The sequence below is a fragment of the Chenopodium quinoa genome, unplaced genomic scaffold (assembly GCF_001683475.1).
Source record: "Chenopodium quinoa cultivar QQ74 unplaced genomic scaffold, ASM168347v1, whole genome shotgun sequence".
Taxonomy (NCBI): domain Eukaryota; kingdom Viridiplantae; phylum Streptophyta; class Magnoliopsida; order Caryophyllales; family Amaranthaceae; genus Chenopodium; species Chenopodium quinoa.
In genome coordinates this window covers 1,636,471-1,653,884 of record NW_018744835.1, presented here as the reverse complement: position 1 = coordinate 1,653,884, position 17,414 = coordinate 1,636,471, and the positions used below count along the sequence as shown (strand labels likewise).

General features: G+C 30.8%; 3 protein-coding genes across 6 annotated transcripts; all 3 read right to left on the bottom strand.

Annotated features, from left to right (window-relative positions):
• Nucleotides 1–83: 83 nt before the first annotated feature.
• On the bottom strand, nucleotides 84–4,498 carry LOC110704493 (protein FAR1-RELATED SEQUENCE 7-like). 4 transcript variants are annotated; one of them, XM_021882276.1, is made up of 7 exons: nucleotides 4,031–4,498; nucleotides 2,399–3,506; nucleotides 1,152–2,154; nucleotides 985–1,074; nucleotides 825–908; nucleotides 676–741; nucleotides 84–589 (listed from the first exon to the last, which is right to left on the bottom strand). In XM_021882276.1, exons 1-7 carry the CDS (start codon nucleotides 4,263–4,265, stop codon nucleotides 107–109), a joined length of 3,069 nt encoding a protein of 1,022 aa, XP_021737968.1. In that variant the 5' UTR covers nucleotides 4,266–4,498; the 3' UTR covers nucleotides 84–106. The 4 variants fall into 4 exon arrangements, with proteins under 4 accessions (XP_021737968.1, XP_021737969.1, XP_021737970.1 ...); XM_021882277.1 differs by lacking the exon at nucleotides 676–741; XM_021882278.1 differs by lacking the exon at nucleotides 985–1,074.
• A 2,352-nt stretch (nucleotides 4,499–6,850) lies between these two features.
• Nucleotides 6,851–12,894, bottom strand: LOC110704490 (UPF0481 protein At3g47200-like). The gene is made up of 2 exons (XM_021882273.1): nucleotides 9,538–12,894; nucleotides 6,851–8,270 (listed from the first exon to the last, which is right to left on the bottom strand). The coding sequence occupies exon 1, from the start codon at nucleotides 11,980–11,982 to the stop codon at nucleotides 10,687–10,689; it is 1,296 nt and encodes a 431-aa protein (XP_021737965.1). The 5' UTR covers nucleotides 11,983–12,894; the 3' UTR covers nucleotides 6,851–8,270; nucleotides 9,538–10,686.
• Nucleotides 7,037–10,408, bottom strand: LOC110704380. Its single transcript, XM_021882161.1, has 3 exons — nucleotides 10,375–10,408; nucleotides 7,520–7,849; nucleotides 7,037–7,473 (listed from the first exon to the last, which is right to left on the bottom strand). The coding sequence occupies exons 1-3, from the start codon at nucleotides 10,406–10,408 to the stop codon at nucleotides 7,037–7,039; spliced, it is 801 nt and encodes a 266-aa protein (XP_021737853.1).
• Nucleotides 12,895–17,414: the final 4,520 nt, after the last annotated feature.

Genomic DNA, 17,414 nt, shown 5'->3' with positions numbered 1-17,414 from the left:
TGAATGAAAGTTTTTTATATAATAGATCGAAAATTCAAAATTACAAAATAGTAATTAAATCAACATTACAAAAAAGTCTAATGTTTATAAAGTTCTGGAATACTAATTATTTATCTTTATTAGCCAAACGTTTAGCTACACTTGTATCAAAAAAGGCTAACAACCTATCATATTTAGAAGAAATCTTTTTAGAACCTAATTGAACATTTCTTGATTGAAGAATTGGAACACGAGCACCTTGATCATTTCTTTGAACTGTGGGAGGAGTAACTTGAACATTCTGAACAGGAAATCCTTGATCATTTATTTGAACCGTAGGAGAAATAACTTGAACATTTGTTGATTGAACATTCCTGGAGTTGGATATGATCATTTCTGGATTGGTGTTTGAACAATTCTGAGTTTGATTTTGAACATTCCTGGGAACAGTAGGTTGAATAACAACAGGAGATTTTGTTGACGCACTAGTATGAATTGGAACTCTTGGATTAATTTGAGAGTAAGTTTTAACACCAGAAGCACCTTCATTTGCACCAAAATTAGAACAAGGTTGAACAGCAGAAACACCTTCAAGATTTAAATCCTTCGCCTTTAAAAAAATTAAATTGATCATTAATAAACCAGTATATGATCAGTTACAAACACTTATACAAACAAATATGGAAAAAAAAAAACCTTAGCAATAGATGAAATATCAACATCAATAGATATGATAGATGAAAGAGAGCTTTCACCAGTAGCCTACAAAAAAACCAAAAAAAAATATAAAAAATAAAAAATTAAATAAAAAAAAATTATAATATAGATCATAAATGTTCATATACCTGATCAAAATCATTGGAAATACTATGATTTGATTCCTTAGAACTAGAAGGAATTTCTTCTACAACAGCTGATTTTAAGCCGACCTATATTTTTAAATTATAAAAATCAATATTAATAAAATATAAATAAAATGTTTTTTTTTGGCACATTTGAATTTACCTGAGCCCGTTTATTGCTCAAAACAATCAATTCAATGGGATCACTAATAGAATTAGCATAAGTAACAGCACAACCGTTCTCATCAAGTTCCTATTTAAAAAAAAAACATAAATGATCATTTACGAAAACTGAAATGATCAATTTGAAAATATGAAATGATCATATACCTGTACAACTGCTTGCCCTATACCCCTTTTGTAAGGAGTGTACAGAGACTTTTTCCTCTTGAAATTACCCTTTGCCTTGTTACACTGCTTCTCCAAGGTACTCTTAGGCCTTACATTCCTCTCACCTTTAGGCCTAGCTTTTGGAGGATTCTTGATCTCAAGATCAACAATTTCAACCTCTTTAACAGGTTCACTAAAGTCAATTACACCTGATACACTCTCAACCTTTTCTTTTAACAGATTGAAATAACACTCAACCTCTGCCCTTGCATTCAAAGAATTCTGACAACTTGTTATCAACTTAACAAACTTTCTGATTGTTTGTGACCTCCAAACACTAGTAGCCACAACATTTGTCCTCAAAGTAGGTTCTTCAATACCATGACTACACATGGCAGCCTTTGTCCATCGTTTCATTATATACTCTTGTGGAATATTACGCACACAATGCAAATGATATACTCGAAGAGAATGAGAACAAAGTAAACCAGTCTCACTAAAGTACATGCATGTGCAACAAATTGCATGTGTTTCCTTATTAAAAACAACTTCATGCTTAATTATATCCTTCCCAGGCCTCCAAAGAAGATATGAATATTCTGGAAAACGCAAACCATTATCAACATGATCATAAGCTGTCCCCCTAATGAACTCCTCTTCAAAAAGAACATAAGCTTGAATAGTGTACAATGATCTTGCATGAACTAATATACCAATATTAGCAAAAGCTAGGTGCCTATTACCCCTCAGAGTATTGTAATCTCTTGCACCTTCCTTACTTCTCCACTCAGAAATGACATCAAGAAAAACATGATAAAAATCACATAAACCTTGAGTCTTATTAAGACGTTGTGAAACTGACTTATTAGTAGTTTCACTACGTTGAGAAGACAATATACCACCAGACCAATACTTCTTAGAATAAGCAGGACACCACATTTCCTTTATTTTATACAAATCACATAACCAATCATCATTTTCACATTTGTATTTATCACACATCCTGTATAACAGAAATGATCATATATTAATTTAAAAATGAACAAAATATAAATTAAAATATGTACATTTGTGTAAAGAATAATGATCATAAACAATATGGACACTAATAATATTATGATAACATACATAACAAAGTAAATTGTATGATCATATGTAAAACACTAAATGTTCATATATATATCACATAATAATCAAATATATCACATAATAAAAATAAAAAATAAATATAAAAAACAATAATTTACCTTTTCCAGAAATATTCAAATTCAGCAGGAGTTTCACAATACTTCAAAAGATATCCAAACAAATCTGTAAAGCCTTCCAAAGCTCTCAATGCTCCAATGTGTTTCTTAGAATTTTGTTCAAGATGCCATACACATAAACGATGATGAACAGTTGAAGGAAAAATGTTTCTTATACCCGCTGCAATCGCTTGTGCTTGATCAGTCATAATTGTAATGGGACTTTTCCTCCCCATTGAGTGCAAAAATGTATCAAACAACCAATCAAAAGACTCGGTGCGCTCATTAAGAATAAAACCCATACCAAACATGACATTGTTACCATGATGGTTCATCCCAACAAATGGAGCACATATCATTCCATATTTATTAGTTCTATAAGTTGTATCAAAAACCAACAAATCTCCAAAGTAATGATAATCTCTCATCATCCTACCATCACGCCAAAAAAAACTAACTAAAGCACCACTATCATCTTGTTCAAAATCATAATAAAAATCTGTCTCATCCACATGTCTCTTGGCAAAATATTTAATCAATTGGTTACCATCACATCCTTCAATTTGGGCAGCTTTTTCAGATGACAATGCATTATAAGCATCAGAAGCAGTAAAACAAAGATTAGGAGATCCCCCAACCTCCTTCTTTAGAACCCTCAAAGAATCAGTAACTTTGACTCCACTCAATTTCATTGTTGAAATGAAAAGAAGCTGCTCTTTATTCACATCTCTTTGAGACCTTATCAAATGCCTTTTTTCAGGAGGAATCATAGCATGATTATGAACCATTTCATGTCTTGTACATGTATAGACCCCTAAATGATCAATATGAAACTGCACAAAAGCTAAACAACCAGTTCGATGATCCAACTTCTCATAAATCCTTTTATTCTTACACTTATTATCTTTGAATCCCTCATTACAACAAACAAATCTTTTCATCAAAAAAGAATCATCTCTTCTTCTCTTACTCTTCCCAATTCGAATTCCAAAACCTTTCCTAAAAGCATATTCATTATACGCTTCGAAAGCTTCATCTTCAGATTTAAATTCTTTATCCTTTAATTCAGACTGTTCTGCTTCTAAATACATAATATCATCATTTTTTTCCACTGCACAATATACAATTATAAATGATCATAAAGAGTTTCATGAATGAACAATAACAAATAAGTAAAATGTTCAATATCAAAACAGCACATGATCAATTGCAAAAAGAATTTCAGCACATAATATTTTGAACAATATTTTCATTATTTACCACTACACATAATATCGATATAAAAATGTAAAAATAAATGATCAAAAATGACTTTAAGACTGAACATAAACACATTAGTAACAATGAATAAGAAAACATAAACGATTAATTGAAAGTATAATCTACAAAATATACGACAAAAACACACAATTCTAAAACACAGAGAAAACAACAAATGAAACAACAAATGAAGCAACAAAATGTTCATACAAAGTACAACAATCCAAAAACGTTCATCATAATGTAATCAAAGTAGTAAATTCAAAAATCGAAAGTGAATAATAATACATCAATTAAGTTCAAATTAACAGAGCATTATAACAGAACAAATTAGGGATAATTAAAAATTGAAAAATTATGATCACAATTACTCACATTGTTGCACAAACGAATCAACGAAACGAAGTCCAGAAGGAAACACACGCTCGCAATCGCGATCAAAATCAACGCAATCTCCAGATGCAGAATTCGCCATTGATGATCGGTAACAATTAACGAATTCGTTCAAAAAATCAAATGAAGAAGATGAATTAGCGAGAGAAAAATGTAGATCAAAAATGGAGGTTGGTTGATCAATTGAAGAGAGAGAAAAAATAGGGTTTAAAATCATATATATACATAAATTGAATAATAAGAATCAAAGGAAAAAGGAAAAAAGAGGAAGAAAAGAAAAAAAGAAAAAAAGGAAAAAAAAAAAAAAAAAAAAGGAAAGAATCGCAAAAGGAAAGAAGCTGCACATGAGAACTCAATACCAGCTACAAAACGACGTAGCATAGGGGGGGTGTAGGGAACACACCCTACACTAGGGTGTAGGGTAAAATTTTCAAGTGCAATGTCTAGTGGGTAATGGGCTATTTGTTATATGAGGGACGTATAATAAAGGCGGATCTTCATTGGGCCAATCTCCAAACGTTAGTTGACTTTTGTCCAGTGGTGGATCTAGAAGGCATCTAAATAAAAACCAAAATTCAAGTCGGCAAAAAATTAAATGATAGAACTCCACATATTATTCCTTCTTTTTTCTTTTTAAACTAGATGGAAGCTCGTGCGATGTATGGTTTTTTCATCTAAGATTTTTTAATTATTTGATTTATTGTACTTAATAATTTCAGACAAAATTACAAAAGTTTAATATTTATTTTTTTACTATAATTTATAATGAATTTATTAAATATGAATAAATTGTAAATATGTTAATTTTTCCGTTATATAAAATCTTTAATGTGCAATGATAAATTTTTAATAATTTAAATCTTAAATCATTATTCATTGTTTTACCATATCTTTTATTTCGATAGAATCACCAACCTCGTCCACAACTAACCTACTACATCAATGGATAAATTGAACCGTGAAAAGTTAGCCAAACTGAAATTGATATAAATTAAATCTTTACATTTATATAAAATAAATCAATATATTTACCAATAAATGAAAAATTGTTGCGACATAAAATCAAATCTATGCATTGGAATTTTTTCATCATCTCCAAAAATAACCAAAGCCATCCACATATTAAGTACACAACATCTAATCGTATGCCATTACATATACAAATAATCATTAAGTATCCTAAATAAATACAATGTAACTAATAATTACAAATATAAATTTAAACATAAGATCTTAAAAATTACCCGGACATTCATGAACTAAAACTAACACAAAATTACTAACACAAAATTCGCTTGATGGGGGTTTTGTATTGATACGAAATTTGATTTGTGTCGTATGATGTGTTAGATTTGCATGTAAAAAAAATATTTAGTAAATAAAACATAAACATTTAATCATTGAGTATCCCAAATTAATACAATGTAAGTAATAATTAGTAATACTAATTTAAACATAGGATTTAAAAAATTAGGCTAAAAATTACCCGACCATTGATGACCAAAAATTAACACAAAATTACTAACACAAAAAATTCACTTGATGGGGTTATTTTTTGATACAAAATTTTGTTTTGTGTTGTATGATGTGTCAATTTATAATGGCAGGTATTACAAATTTTAATTTAATTATATTAACGAACAATTTGTATTTCTTATCATAAATACTATCAAAATTTATCTTATAATGATAGGTATCAGATTTTATTATAAGCGTTTATCATTTAAATATTTTTTAGTATATTTTTTTTGGATTTCTTATACTCGTAGTATTGAATTAATAAATTTATCTTTTCCTATATTTTTACTTTATTATTTTTCATTAAAATAATTTAATTCGTGGATTATAATTTACGTGGGATTAAAATTTTAGATATATCAAATCTAATTCGTTACTTTTATCTAGGTGGCGACATAGTTTTTTAATTCAAAAATAAAATACAAATCTTTCTTCTTATTGGTCAAAATAAGTATATTTCTTACGTGGCGCTCCGAATGCTCTCCAAAAATGCCTACTTTATTTATATATATTAGATTGAGCCTAATTTTGCACCCCCTAGCTATTTTATTTGGATTTTCCCTTGTACTAGCTCACATATACAAAAGTTCAATCAACATATCATTAATGTAACAAATTCTAGCATTAAACAAGCATCAAAAAAAATTCTGATGCGTATCCAAGGCATCAATATCATCATTTTATTAGTTTTATTTATTTTTATAGTCGTCTATTAATCATGAGGTTGAGTGGCATCAATCCTAAAGTTACGCGTGATTAATCAAATTGGAGCCCATAAAAATACGCATAAAAATCCCAGCAACCACACCAATTTGATCCGTATTTTGATGGGCTCCACTAAAATTCCGACCTTAGATGGATTGTAGTTTTAGACTTTGCACAATTTTGGGATAAAGGGACTAAATCTATGGAACAATTAAATCTAAGCAAGATCAAATTGTAACTAGGATATGGAGCTATTTAATCTAACCAAGACTAAATAAGAACTAAATTGGTAGCTTTCTCAGCAAAATATCATATGCAATTCTCTTGCTAAAAACAATTCATACGAATTGATCAATTGTAACTCAAAACTTATCTCCCTTCATTAATGAAAATAAAGAATATGTATAGGCAAACATCCCATGCCGTTAGGATAACTAAAAGATAAAATAGAATATATAAGATATAAATACTAAATACTAATTCTAAATAACAAAAATTATCTTCTTATAATATTAGAAAATAATATCTTATCAAATTATTAATTCTACCCCAACTCTAATTCGATTAATCACGCATAACTTTAGGATTGACGCCACTCAATCTCATGATTAATAGACGACTATAAAAATAAATACAACTAATAAAATGATGATATTGATGCCTTGAATACGCATCAAATTCCTAATTGTCTTGTACAACAATAAACTGGAATATGGAATCTGTATGTAGAAGCTAATTCATTGCTTGTAGATGAACAAAGAACAATTAGTGCTTAAAACCAATATAAACTTGTAACACGGTGAGGATAAGAAGAATCATCAAATAGACAACGGAAATGATTGACCAAGGATGATTGAAGTAGTCTTTCCTTAATATAGCCATCCATTTGTTCCTCTTAGTGTTGGCATGTGCATTCAATTTTTCAGCAATATCAGAATAGTAGAAATTAGGATTAATCATTATATTTTTGCAGAGATGATTGACGACATTAGCTACCTCATCATCACTCCCAAGCAAATTCTTGATTACACCATATTGAACTAATATTTGCACGTCTTCACGAGTGTTAATCAATGCATCAATGAACGATACATAGTCAACAAAGTAAGATTTGTCATAGAAATGATGACAGCATTGCTCAAAAAATATAATATTGCGAAGAAGACCTTCCGTACTGTCTTCCATAGTCAATCTTGGAATCTCTAAAACACCATCTGAAAATTCAATATCCAATAGATTTTTACTCACTTGCCTTGAATTTTACTCCGGCAACCTCCAATTTTTCAACACTTGGGGGTAAAGTAAGTTCAGTCATTGATTTACCGGCTCGGAGTTTGGAAGGTAAGTGCCAAACCCTCAAAAAATCCAAAAGATGCTTAACTTCCGATGTGTTTCTCACAACATTCTCTTTACGAATAGCTGGATTGGTACGTCCAAAAACAGAATTGTTAGATATATAATTACAAGTAAGATCCTCGAAGGAAATCCCGCGGTAAGCTCCACCAAATGTTATGCTGTATAACTCGTTGAGAACAAAAAATGGGAGTTGATTATCTTCTACAAATATATCTTGTTTACCTTCATAATCCAAGTAATCTTTTCATTAATAGGAGTCTTTTGAATTTGAAATTTTTCACTATAGCAAATAAACAAGTAAATGATGAATGCAGCATCGATCATCATCATCTCAGTAAAAACGTTGCTGGAGAGACTTATTTTTTCTTCGTAATAGGAACGAGCCTCATCCTCGAAACCTTTTAAAAAGTCAATGCATTTCCTTAAGCTACTAGCTTTGTTGCCATTGGTATGGGCTGCAAGTTCTAAAAACCATTTGAGATGATTTAATTTTAACTCTAACGAAGATTTTAGGATTGGATTATCGTAGTGCGTTGGACCAATTGAAACAATCGAAGGCCGATAAATGCAGCATTTGGAGGAAATATTGGGTAAGGAACTAAGCTTGTTTTGTATTGAAGATTCCACTTCCTTGGCTGTCATTCTGTAATTTCAAATTATAGATAACATGTTATATATGGAATACATTATATTTTATATGTTATTTTAATGAATGTTGCACCACTTTGACTTTTACACTATTTATATACTCTCTTTTGACTAACTATCGTGACTTATATGTAATGAGATTTTTTGGAACGTCTTGACTTGTACTTTCAAAATAACATTTTTTTAATAAATTTTATTTATTAAAAAATTCAGCATAATAACGCTCAAAGTTGTGCGTTGGCAAGAGTGAAAGCTAATATGGTGCAATTTTGAAAGAACGGAGAAAATTTAGATGCACATAGAGGTAGGTGCACCCAACTAAGAGTGGTTTTTTTTGCTCATTTGCCAATAATGAGTAGATATTACAAGTGTAACAAGATGTATATAAATTTTTTAGGAAGCATATTATAATATTAAAGTAAATCATCATCATTATTTTAACCGTCATTTATTTTCCTTTCATCTAACCTATTATAATATACTAGTTTAGGTCCCGTGCCATACACGGTAATTTTAAAAAGCTACTATCAACTTTTCATGTTAAAAAGTTAAAAAAATCTTTAAAATATTAAAAAAATATGCACACTAGTTTGATGTGAATTCTAATCAATAAATAAACAACTATTTTTTATTAGGGAATAAATATGAATACTTTCTTGAAGTAAATCAAAATATGTCGCAAATCATGTTAATATTTTTTTTTTATTATAGTCATAAATGTTTGTGTTGAAAGGTATATCAAACCTTATTTATTTCAAGTAATTATCTTTGTTATTAACATATATAAAAAATTATTTTTGTATAAGATTATTTTATTATTTTATACTATAATTGATTTTTTTTTCAAAAAAAAAATACTAAGGACACACCAGGAGATGACACGTGTCATTGCTGGTTTGTCTTTTAGTATATAGTTATTGATACTTCCTTTATTTCTATTTATTTGCAGCACAATCTATTTCACATTTGCCAGTATATTATTTGAATAAAAAATATTTTTAATTATCAAAAAGTATATATAAATCTAAAAATTGATATATATATTATGGAAAAATGATTGAGACAAATTTAACAAGATTCTACTTAATCATATTTTTCGTTAACTATAAATCACTAAAATCGGTCAAAGTTAGTGAAGTATGCGAATAGTATAATAAACTCAGAAAATTGTAGATAAAAGGATACCAAAGTAATACATATCTAAAGAAGAACATTGAAAATTTGAAGTAAAGAAAATAATAAATAAAAGAAAGACTATTCACCTCAATTTTCGTTGTTTGAAGTTAAGATACACTATCAAAAAAAGGTATGACTTCTCTCAAGACAGTGTTTTTACTTCAATTAATAAGAACCAAATGCATGCTCCCGTATGGCCGTATGCATCAATTGAGCCAATAACCTTTAGGAACTTAAGTAACCTGATATCATATGATTGCAATTTTCAAAATCCAACAAACAGTAGGTTGTGTAATGTACGAGAGTATAGAGTAAAGAGGGTGATTTAATTTAAGCAAGAGCTAGTTTAATTTGAAAGTAATATTAAAGGGTAGTACAAAAACAGATAATGTAGACTTGTGATTGTGACTTTTGTGAGTGAGGAAGAGATGAGTTATGAGTGATGGTTGTGACTTTTGTGAGTGAGGAAGAGATGAGTTATGAGTGATGGTTGTAACTTGGGAGTTATTAATGAGTATGGATTGGACGGATATCACATCAAGTTAATGTCAATCAAAGAATAAGATTAGGTCAAAATAGTCTCCTAGTGCGGAGATTGAAGAACATAGATATAGGAAAACATTGGATTAATCTGTGGATACTAGACTTTAAAAGTTTTTCATTGAACATGATCATTAATAAATTTGGCATTTACTAGACAACATCAATATAGAGCTAAGATATTAGCCCAATCTAAGGAAAATTTGGATTTTACAACTCACAAATAACCGACTTTTTGAAATTATCATCCATAAAAAATATTATTTTAAAATACCACTCAAAAAAGACAAAAAAAAATTAAAAAAAATAAATAAATAATAAAAAAATTCAGATTTCACCACTATTAATCTAACGTTTTATAGAAATTTCTTCAATTTTCATACCAAAAACAAGCTCTTTAAAGATTTTGGGGGCCATTTTTGTTCTATGAGTCCGATTTGAGGTCAAAATTTACAAAAAAATGATTGGAAATGCCTTGTTTTACGTACTAAAAAATACCTCGATTTGTGTGACACATGTAAAATGAGACATTTTCGATAATATTTTTGTCAATTTTGACCTCAAATCGGATCTACAGAAAAAATATGACCCTAGTAGTAATGTGTAAAAAGGTGATACTCAAGATTTGAAATTGAATCTATTACAATAAATTAGTAAGTGAGGGCACATGAAACACGAATTGTAAAGTACAATATCTATCCCCTAAAACCAGTATAAACCTGTAACACTGTGAGAATAAGTAGGAACACCAAATAGATCACAGAAATGATTGACCATGGATGATTAAAGTAATTTCTCCTCAATATGGCTTTCCATTTATTCCACCTCATAGCAGTATACGCATTCAAATCTCGACTAATACCAGCATAGTAGAAATTGGGATTGTAAATCAATATGCATTTGGTGATTTGGTTCACCAAATTTGCCACCTCCTCATTACTTCCTAGACAATGTTTGATTATTCCATGTTGAACTAGTACTCGAACATCTTCAGAAGTATCAATCAAAGCATCGAGGAAGAATAAATAGTCGATGAAATAAGAGTTGTAGTGATGGTGGCATTGCTCGAAAAATACTATGCTCCGAATTACAGCCTCCGTGTTTTCTTGAATTACTAATGTAGGTATTCGTAAGATTCCCTTCGAAAATTCAATGTCGAGTATACTCTCACTTTCAATTGCAATAAATTTAACACCAGCTGCCTTGATCTCTTTGACGCTTGAGGGAAATACTATGTGAGAGTCTTCAAGGTTGAGTTGATCTCGAAGTTTGTGAGGTAGGCAACATACCCTTAAAAAATCCACAAGATGCTTGATATTAGACGCCTCCTTTACCTTCTCTCTGCCTATTATTGTACGTGCAACCTCTCTTCCAGGAATATAAGTGTTACTTATAAATCTACAAATAACATCCTTGAAAGATGTATCGCCGTAAGTTGAACCAAATGTTGCATTGTACAGATCATTAAGAACAAAAAATGGTAGTTGATTATCCTCTATAAATAAATCTTGTTCAACTCTCATCATCCATGCTATTTTATTTACCATTGGATCTCTTCGGAGTGGTACCGGATTACCATCGTAGCACATAAAATAGTAGATGATGAATGCAGCATCTACCAACATCATCTCAATGAACTCATTGCTAGACAGGCTAGTTTTTTCTTCGTAGTAGGAACGGGCTTCCTCCTCGCGTTCTTTTATATTGTCTATGAGCTTGGCTACGCTATAACAAGATTGGTTGCCATTTACATGGGTGCTATACTCAAGGAAGCATTGGAGATGGCTCAATTTTAACTCTTGTGAAAATGTCAAGGATGGATTTTTATAGTAGATAGGACCTATTGAAACAATCCAAGGCTGGTAACATTGTTCATTTACCTTGCGAATATGTTCAGGCACTTTATAAATGGAATGATTAGAGAAATGATTAGGTATAGAACTAAGCTTGTGTTTTATTGAAGATTCCACATTTTGGGTTTGATTTATCATAATAAAAATTAATGAAGTTGATGTTATAATGATAATATACTCTAAAATGAGAACGTAGAACCAATCTGGACTATTAAATTATTATAATTGAACAATTATTATGCTTCCCGTGTATGACTTTTTTGTAAATTTACAACTCTATAAACCGATTTTTAATTATAAATTTAAGAACTAATAAAAAATCTAGTGTCAAGCAAATGGCACCAATTACCCCCCATAAAAGTCTCTATAAAGAAAATTCATCTCATTATAAATTAAATTAAAACACTCATTAAAAAGAATCTAAACTATCTTGTTCTGAAATTCATAAACTTTTAAGCAAATGGCACATTAATAAATAAAAATATTTTTAAAAAAATAAAAAAATAAAAAAATAAAAAAAAAAAAAAAAGAAAGAAGAATAATTTTTACCTCAATTTCTGTTTTCGGACATTAAGATACATAAGGAAGAAAGGTATGTCTTTTCTCCAAAAAATTTCTTCAATTAATGGAAATCAAATGCTCCATATGCATCGATTGAATTGAGCCAGCTAACCTTAAGGAAATGAAGAAATCTGATATGTTTTGAAAGTAAAACTAAAGGATGTAGACTTGTGAGTTGTGACTCGATCTTGTGAGTGAAAGGATAAGTTATGAGTGATGGTTGTGAATTTGAGAGTATAAATGAGCAAGGATATGGGCCGACAAAAATAATGGAATGGAGGAATGTCACATCAAATTAATGTGAATCAAAGAAATTGGAGCTGAGGCCATATAATAAAGTCCAAAAAGTGTGCTCCAAATCTCCAATTGTGGAGATTCAAGTACATAAGGGATTAAGGGGGCCTAGTTACTCTAGTGGTTTAATTTATAGCAGTTTCAATTATTGGAAGATGTTTTGTGTAGACGTAAAAAGCTAACTCGTTATACCTGTCGACTAACATTATAAGCTAACGTACAATCACGGATTTATCTTTGTTTTTGTCAATCTAAGAATTCATATACTTGTTGTATAATTGAATTGGAACCCTATATTGCAAAAACCCAACAAACCATTAGATCTATGACAGATGAGCAGCGATTAATAAAAGAAACACGTTGTAAACGAAACGAATTAATGTGTATTATGATTACTAATCGCGGATTTCTAATTTTGGTTGAACAATGAAGAACATCATGAACAAATTTTTAATTTTAATTTTTTTTTATTTAATGTAAATTTTGATAAATAATAAACAGTAGTTAAATTATAAAAGAAAAAAAATTGAAATATCATAAAATAATTTCTGGATATTAAAATATATTTAAAATGATTTTTAATTAAAATTATTAAAAATAAATAAATAATCTTAGCCATCCATTTTAAAAAATTGCGATTAGCATTACAAATTTAAAGCAGCAAAAGTAATACTTAATTGTCTTATTACTTGTATACTAATTACAAACCAGTAAATTAAAAAGAGTGATCGTACAATAAGCCAAAATAAAAAGTAATACTATATAGCAGCTTGTAGTAACGAACTATTACTTAAAACCAGTATAAACTTGTAACGCGGTGAGAATAAGAAGTATCACTAAATAAACCACAGAAATGATTGACCATGGGTGATTGAAGTAGTCTTTCCTTAATACAGCTATCCATTTGTTCCTCCTGGTGTTGGCATGCGCTTTCAATTTTTTACTAATAATATCAAAATAGTAGAAATTAGGACGGACCATTGTGTATTTAGTGAGTTGGTTCACAACAGTTGCTACCTCGGCATCACTCCCAAGCCAATTCTCGATTATGCCATGTTGAACTAGTATTTGCACATCTTCGTGAGTGTCGATCAAAGCATCAAGGAAGGATACGTAATCCACAAAGTAAGAATTTTTTCATAATAATAACGGTGGCATTGTTTGAAAAATGGGTAATTCTCTGTTTCTCATGGGGTATGTGTCAAGATCTGGGACTCTCATTCATGACACATATGTGGTCCCCACCAGTGAAAAACATCACATTATTTTCCAAAATGTCATTATGAGAAACAAAAGTATTTCTCATAATGAGGAAATGGGGCTCCCTCTCGAAAAATATGATGTTGCGAATTAAACCTTCTGTGGTATCTGAAATTGTCAATACTGGAATCTCTAATACTCCGTCAGAGAATTCAATATCTAGTAAATTGTTACCCTCTCTTGCCTTAAACTTTACTCCAGCAGCCTCCAATTTTTTGCACTAGGGGGTAAAGTAATTTCTATTCTTTTACCGTCTCGGAGTTGGGAAGGTAAGTGGCAGGCCCTCAAAAAATCCACAAGGTGTTTGATTCCTGAGATCTTCTCTACATTCTCCTTACCTAGTTTGATACGTCCAACCTCTCTTCCTAGTAAAGAACTGCCGGATATAAAACTACAATATAAATTATTGAGAACAAAAAAGGGGAGTTGATTGTGTTCAACAAATATATCTTGTTTTACTTTCACCATCCATGTAATCTTTTCCTTAATAGGAACTTCTTGGATATTAAATTGGTTATTTGTATAACACATAAACAAGTAAATAATGAATGCAGCATCAACCATCATCATCTCAATGAACTCATTGCTAGTGAGACTTATTTTTTCTTCGTAATAGGAACGGGCTTCCTCCTCCCAGTCTTTTATCATGACAATGTACTGGCTTAAGCTTAAAGCTCGATTGCCATTCGTATGAGTTGCAAGTTCTAGGAAGCATTTGAGATGATTCAATTTTAAATTTAAACAAGGTTTCAGGGATGGAGTATTATAGTGCATGGGACCAATGGAAATTATTGAAGGCTGATAACATTCTCTTTTTACCTCGCGGATATATTCAGGTACCTTATAAATACTACGATTGGAGGAGGATTCGGGTAAGGATTCAAGTTGTTTCTGTATTGAAGATTCCACAACCTTGGTCTCAGCTGCCATTCTGCAATGCTGTAATTTTTAATTACTAATGACATATTATATACAAAATACAATACATACTGCTTATATATACTCTATTACATACCATCATAATTTACTTCTAGTTCACCTTATTATTATAATTAGGAGATTTTCACTTTTGCTACCACTAAAACACATGTGTTTCACTTTTGCTACCCCTCTAAAATTTTATTTTATTTTGCTACCACCTAAAATCACATTTATTAAAATTTGCTACCAGTTGACGGAATTTGTTACTATTGCCGTTTGTAGGCCCCACTTCAACCCTGCCTCTCTCTCTCCTCCTTCCCCAGCCACCAATCCCCTTCCCCTGCCACTCACCCTCCACCCCCCAGCCACGTGGCCCGCATCTCCCCTTCCTCTGCCGCTCCCCAAAATCGATGCAAAACTACCCCATAACCCCAACTCCGGCGACGGTGAGAGTTTCGAGGGTGGGGTAGTTGGGGTTTCGAGGGGGTCGCCGGAGATCGAAAAGGTTTAGAGTTAGGGTGGCCGAAAAGGGTAGGGGAAGGGGAGGGGGGGTCGATTTTGGTGGGTGGATGGGGAGGGGGCCGACTCTGGTGGGGCGAATGGGGAGGGGGGGTGGTTTCCGGTTCGGGGTGGGGGTCGAGGCGCAAGAAGGGGAAAAGGGAGGGGGGTGGCTGCGTAGGTGGGGGAAAAGGATTGGGGTGGGGTCGCCGGCGTTGGCCCAAGCTTTGGATGCCGGCCGCAGGCAGGGGGGAGGCTGACTGACGGGAAGGGGGGCAATTGAGGGTGGCTGGGTTTTTTTTTTTAATTTTTTTTTTTAATTTTTTGAATAAACTTAACGGAACCCTACGGAATTCCGTTAAGTGGTAGTGAAATATAAATCATGTGATTTTAGGTGGTAACAAAATAAAATAAAATTTTAGAGGGGTAGCAAAAGTGAAATAGGGGTGTTGTAGTGGTAGCAAAAGTGAAAATTTCCTTATAATTATTTATCATATCCAAAAATCATAGAAACATTGAAAATATGTATCTAAAATTATTCTTATACTTAATTAAGTCTATACTTTCAAGCAAATTAGACTACTTACAAACATAAAAATGAAAAAACAAAATCCTTAATATGTTTTTACCTTAATTGATGGAAACCAAATATGTGCAAAATTTGACCACAACCTTTGGGAAATTAGATTTTTTTTTTTTTTTTTTTTTTGAACAATGGGAAAATTGGATACTTGAATATGCTAGACTTTAGAGCTTTTATGATTTGTGAATGAAAGAAGAAGAAATTAAATAAGTGGCGAATGATGAATTTGAGAGAATGACTTCCATAATTATTAGGTTATTACTCCATATTAATTAATTAAGAACATCAAGCCGCCCAACAAACTATTGGAGGAATGTCACATCGTAAATTACATAATAGCAATCCCTTAAGATGTCAACTTCTTGAAAATCAATTGTCGAAGATCAAGTTGTATTCAGTTCCCTTGAATATATTTCTTTGATTTAGGTGTACCATTCGTCCTATCATATTTATTCAAAACTTCAAATTGAACGATTTTTCAATAAGAAATTCTTTCTCACAAATTCATAGTCATAACTCATAAGAAAATTTACACTTGCATACTTACATCAGCACACAAGTAACAATTAAAATGAAAGTTAAATGTAAACCAATCATAACAATTCATAGACCATTCATTAATCATTCAATGACTAAAAAAAAATCAGTTTAGCAATGAAACAATAATTTTAGTCAACCCATAGACATAATTTTATTTTCAATTAATAATAATTAACGTTGTAAAATAAAAAAAATCAACCACATAACGTAATCAGTTATAGGAAACTGTGGATTCAGTCTATAATCTATAATCTACTTGTATATATTAGATGGAGTTTTGAATAATGGATTCAATTTGTATATATTAAATGGAAATCTGAATTAAGTCCATGTCATGTGGTACTCTCTTGGCTTCCTATACGATTTATACAAGATTTGAACTTTGGTGTATTTTTTCCCACCAAAACCCATTTCCAAAAAAGTATTTCCACTTTATTTTCTTTCTATTTTCCTTTATAGACTTTACGAATATTTTATCAATAAAAGATGCTTAGTACTACTGTAATATTAATAGTACTAACTTAAAATAATTTTCTAAAATATTTCAATCAAACGGATTTGATTTATGGTAAGCTTATTTACTTAGTATTGTACTCCGTATAAATTAACATAAAGCATGGAAAGTTTTATTTCCAAGGATATAAAATGACTTTTACTAACAAAAAATACATAGAACATATTTTTACCTATATTTTGATAGGATCAAATAGTTTTAAAAGCATAAATTATAAAACAACTCTATAATTTTTGTTAAATTAGCATATTAAATGTATGTAAAAATTTTGACACACCAATCATAGAATTTTTATCAATGCTTGACTTTTTTTTTTTTCTTATTACATTTACAATCATAATAGTTTAGATCAAAATGATGCTAAAAAGACAAAAGTCATACTTCAATAAGTATAATTAT

Coding starts and splice junctions, on each gene's coding strand:
- LOC110704490 (XM_021882273.1), bottom strand. CDS start 11,982: ATGATAAATCAAACCCAAAATGTGGAATCTTCAATAAAACACAAGCTT.
- LOC110704380 (XM_021882161.1), bottom strand. CDS start 10,408: ATGGCCCCCAAAATCTTTAAAGAGCTTGTTTTTG. Junction 7,850..10,374: donor CTTTAAAGAGCTTGTTTTTG/GTATGAAAATTG, acceptor TGGATTATGAAG/GTAAACAAGATATATTTGTA. Junction 7,474..7,519: donor CGGAGTAAAATTCAAGGCAA/GTGAGTAAAAAT, acceptor ATGGTGTTTTAG/AGATTCCAAGATTGACTATG.
- LOC110704493 (XM_021882276.1), bottom strand. CDS start 4,265: ATGATTTTAAACCCTATTTTTTCTCTCTCTTCAATTGATCAACCAACC. Junction 3,507..4,030: donor TGATTCGTTTGTGCAACAAT/GTGAGTAATTGT, acceptor TATATTGTGCAG/TGGAAAAAAATGATGATATT. Junction 590..675: donor ATATTTCATCTATTGCTAAG/GTTTTTTTTTTT, acceptor ATTTTTTTAAAG/GCGAAGGATTTAAATCTTGA.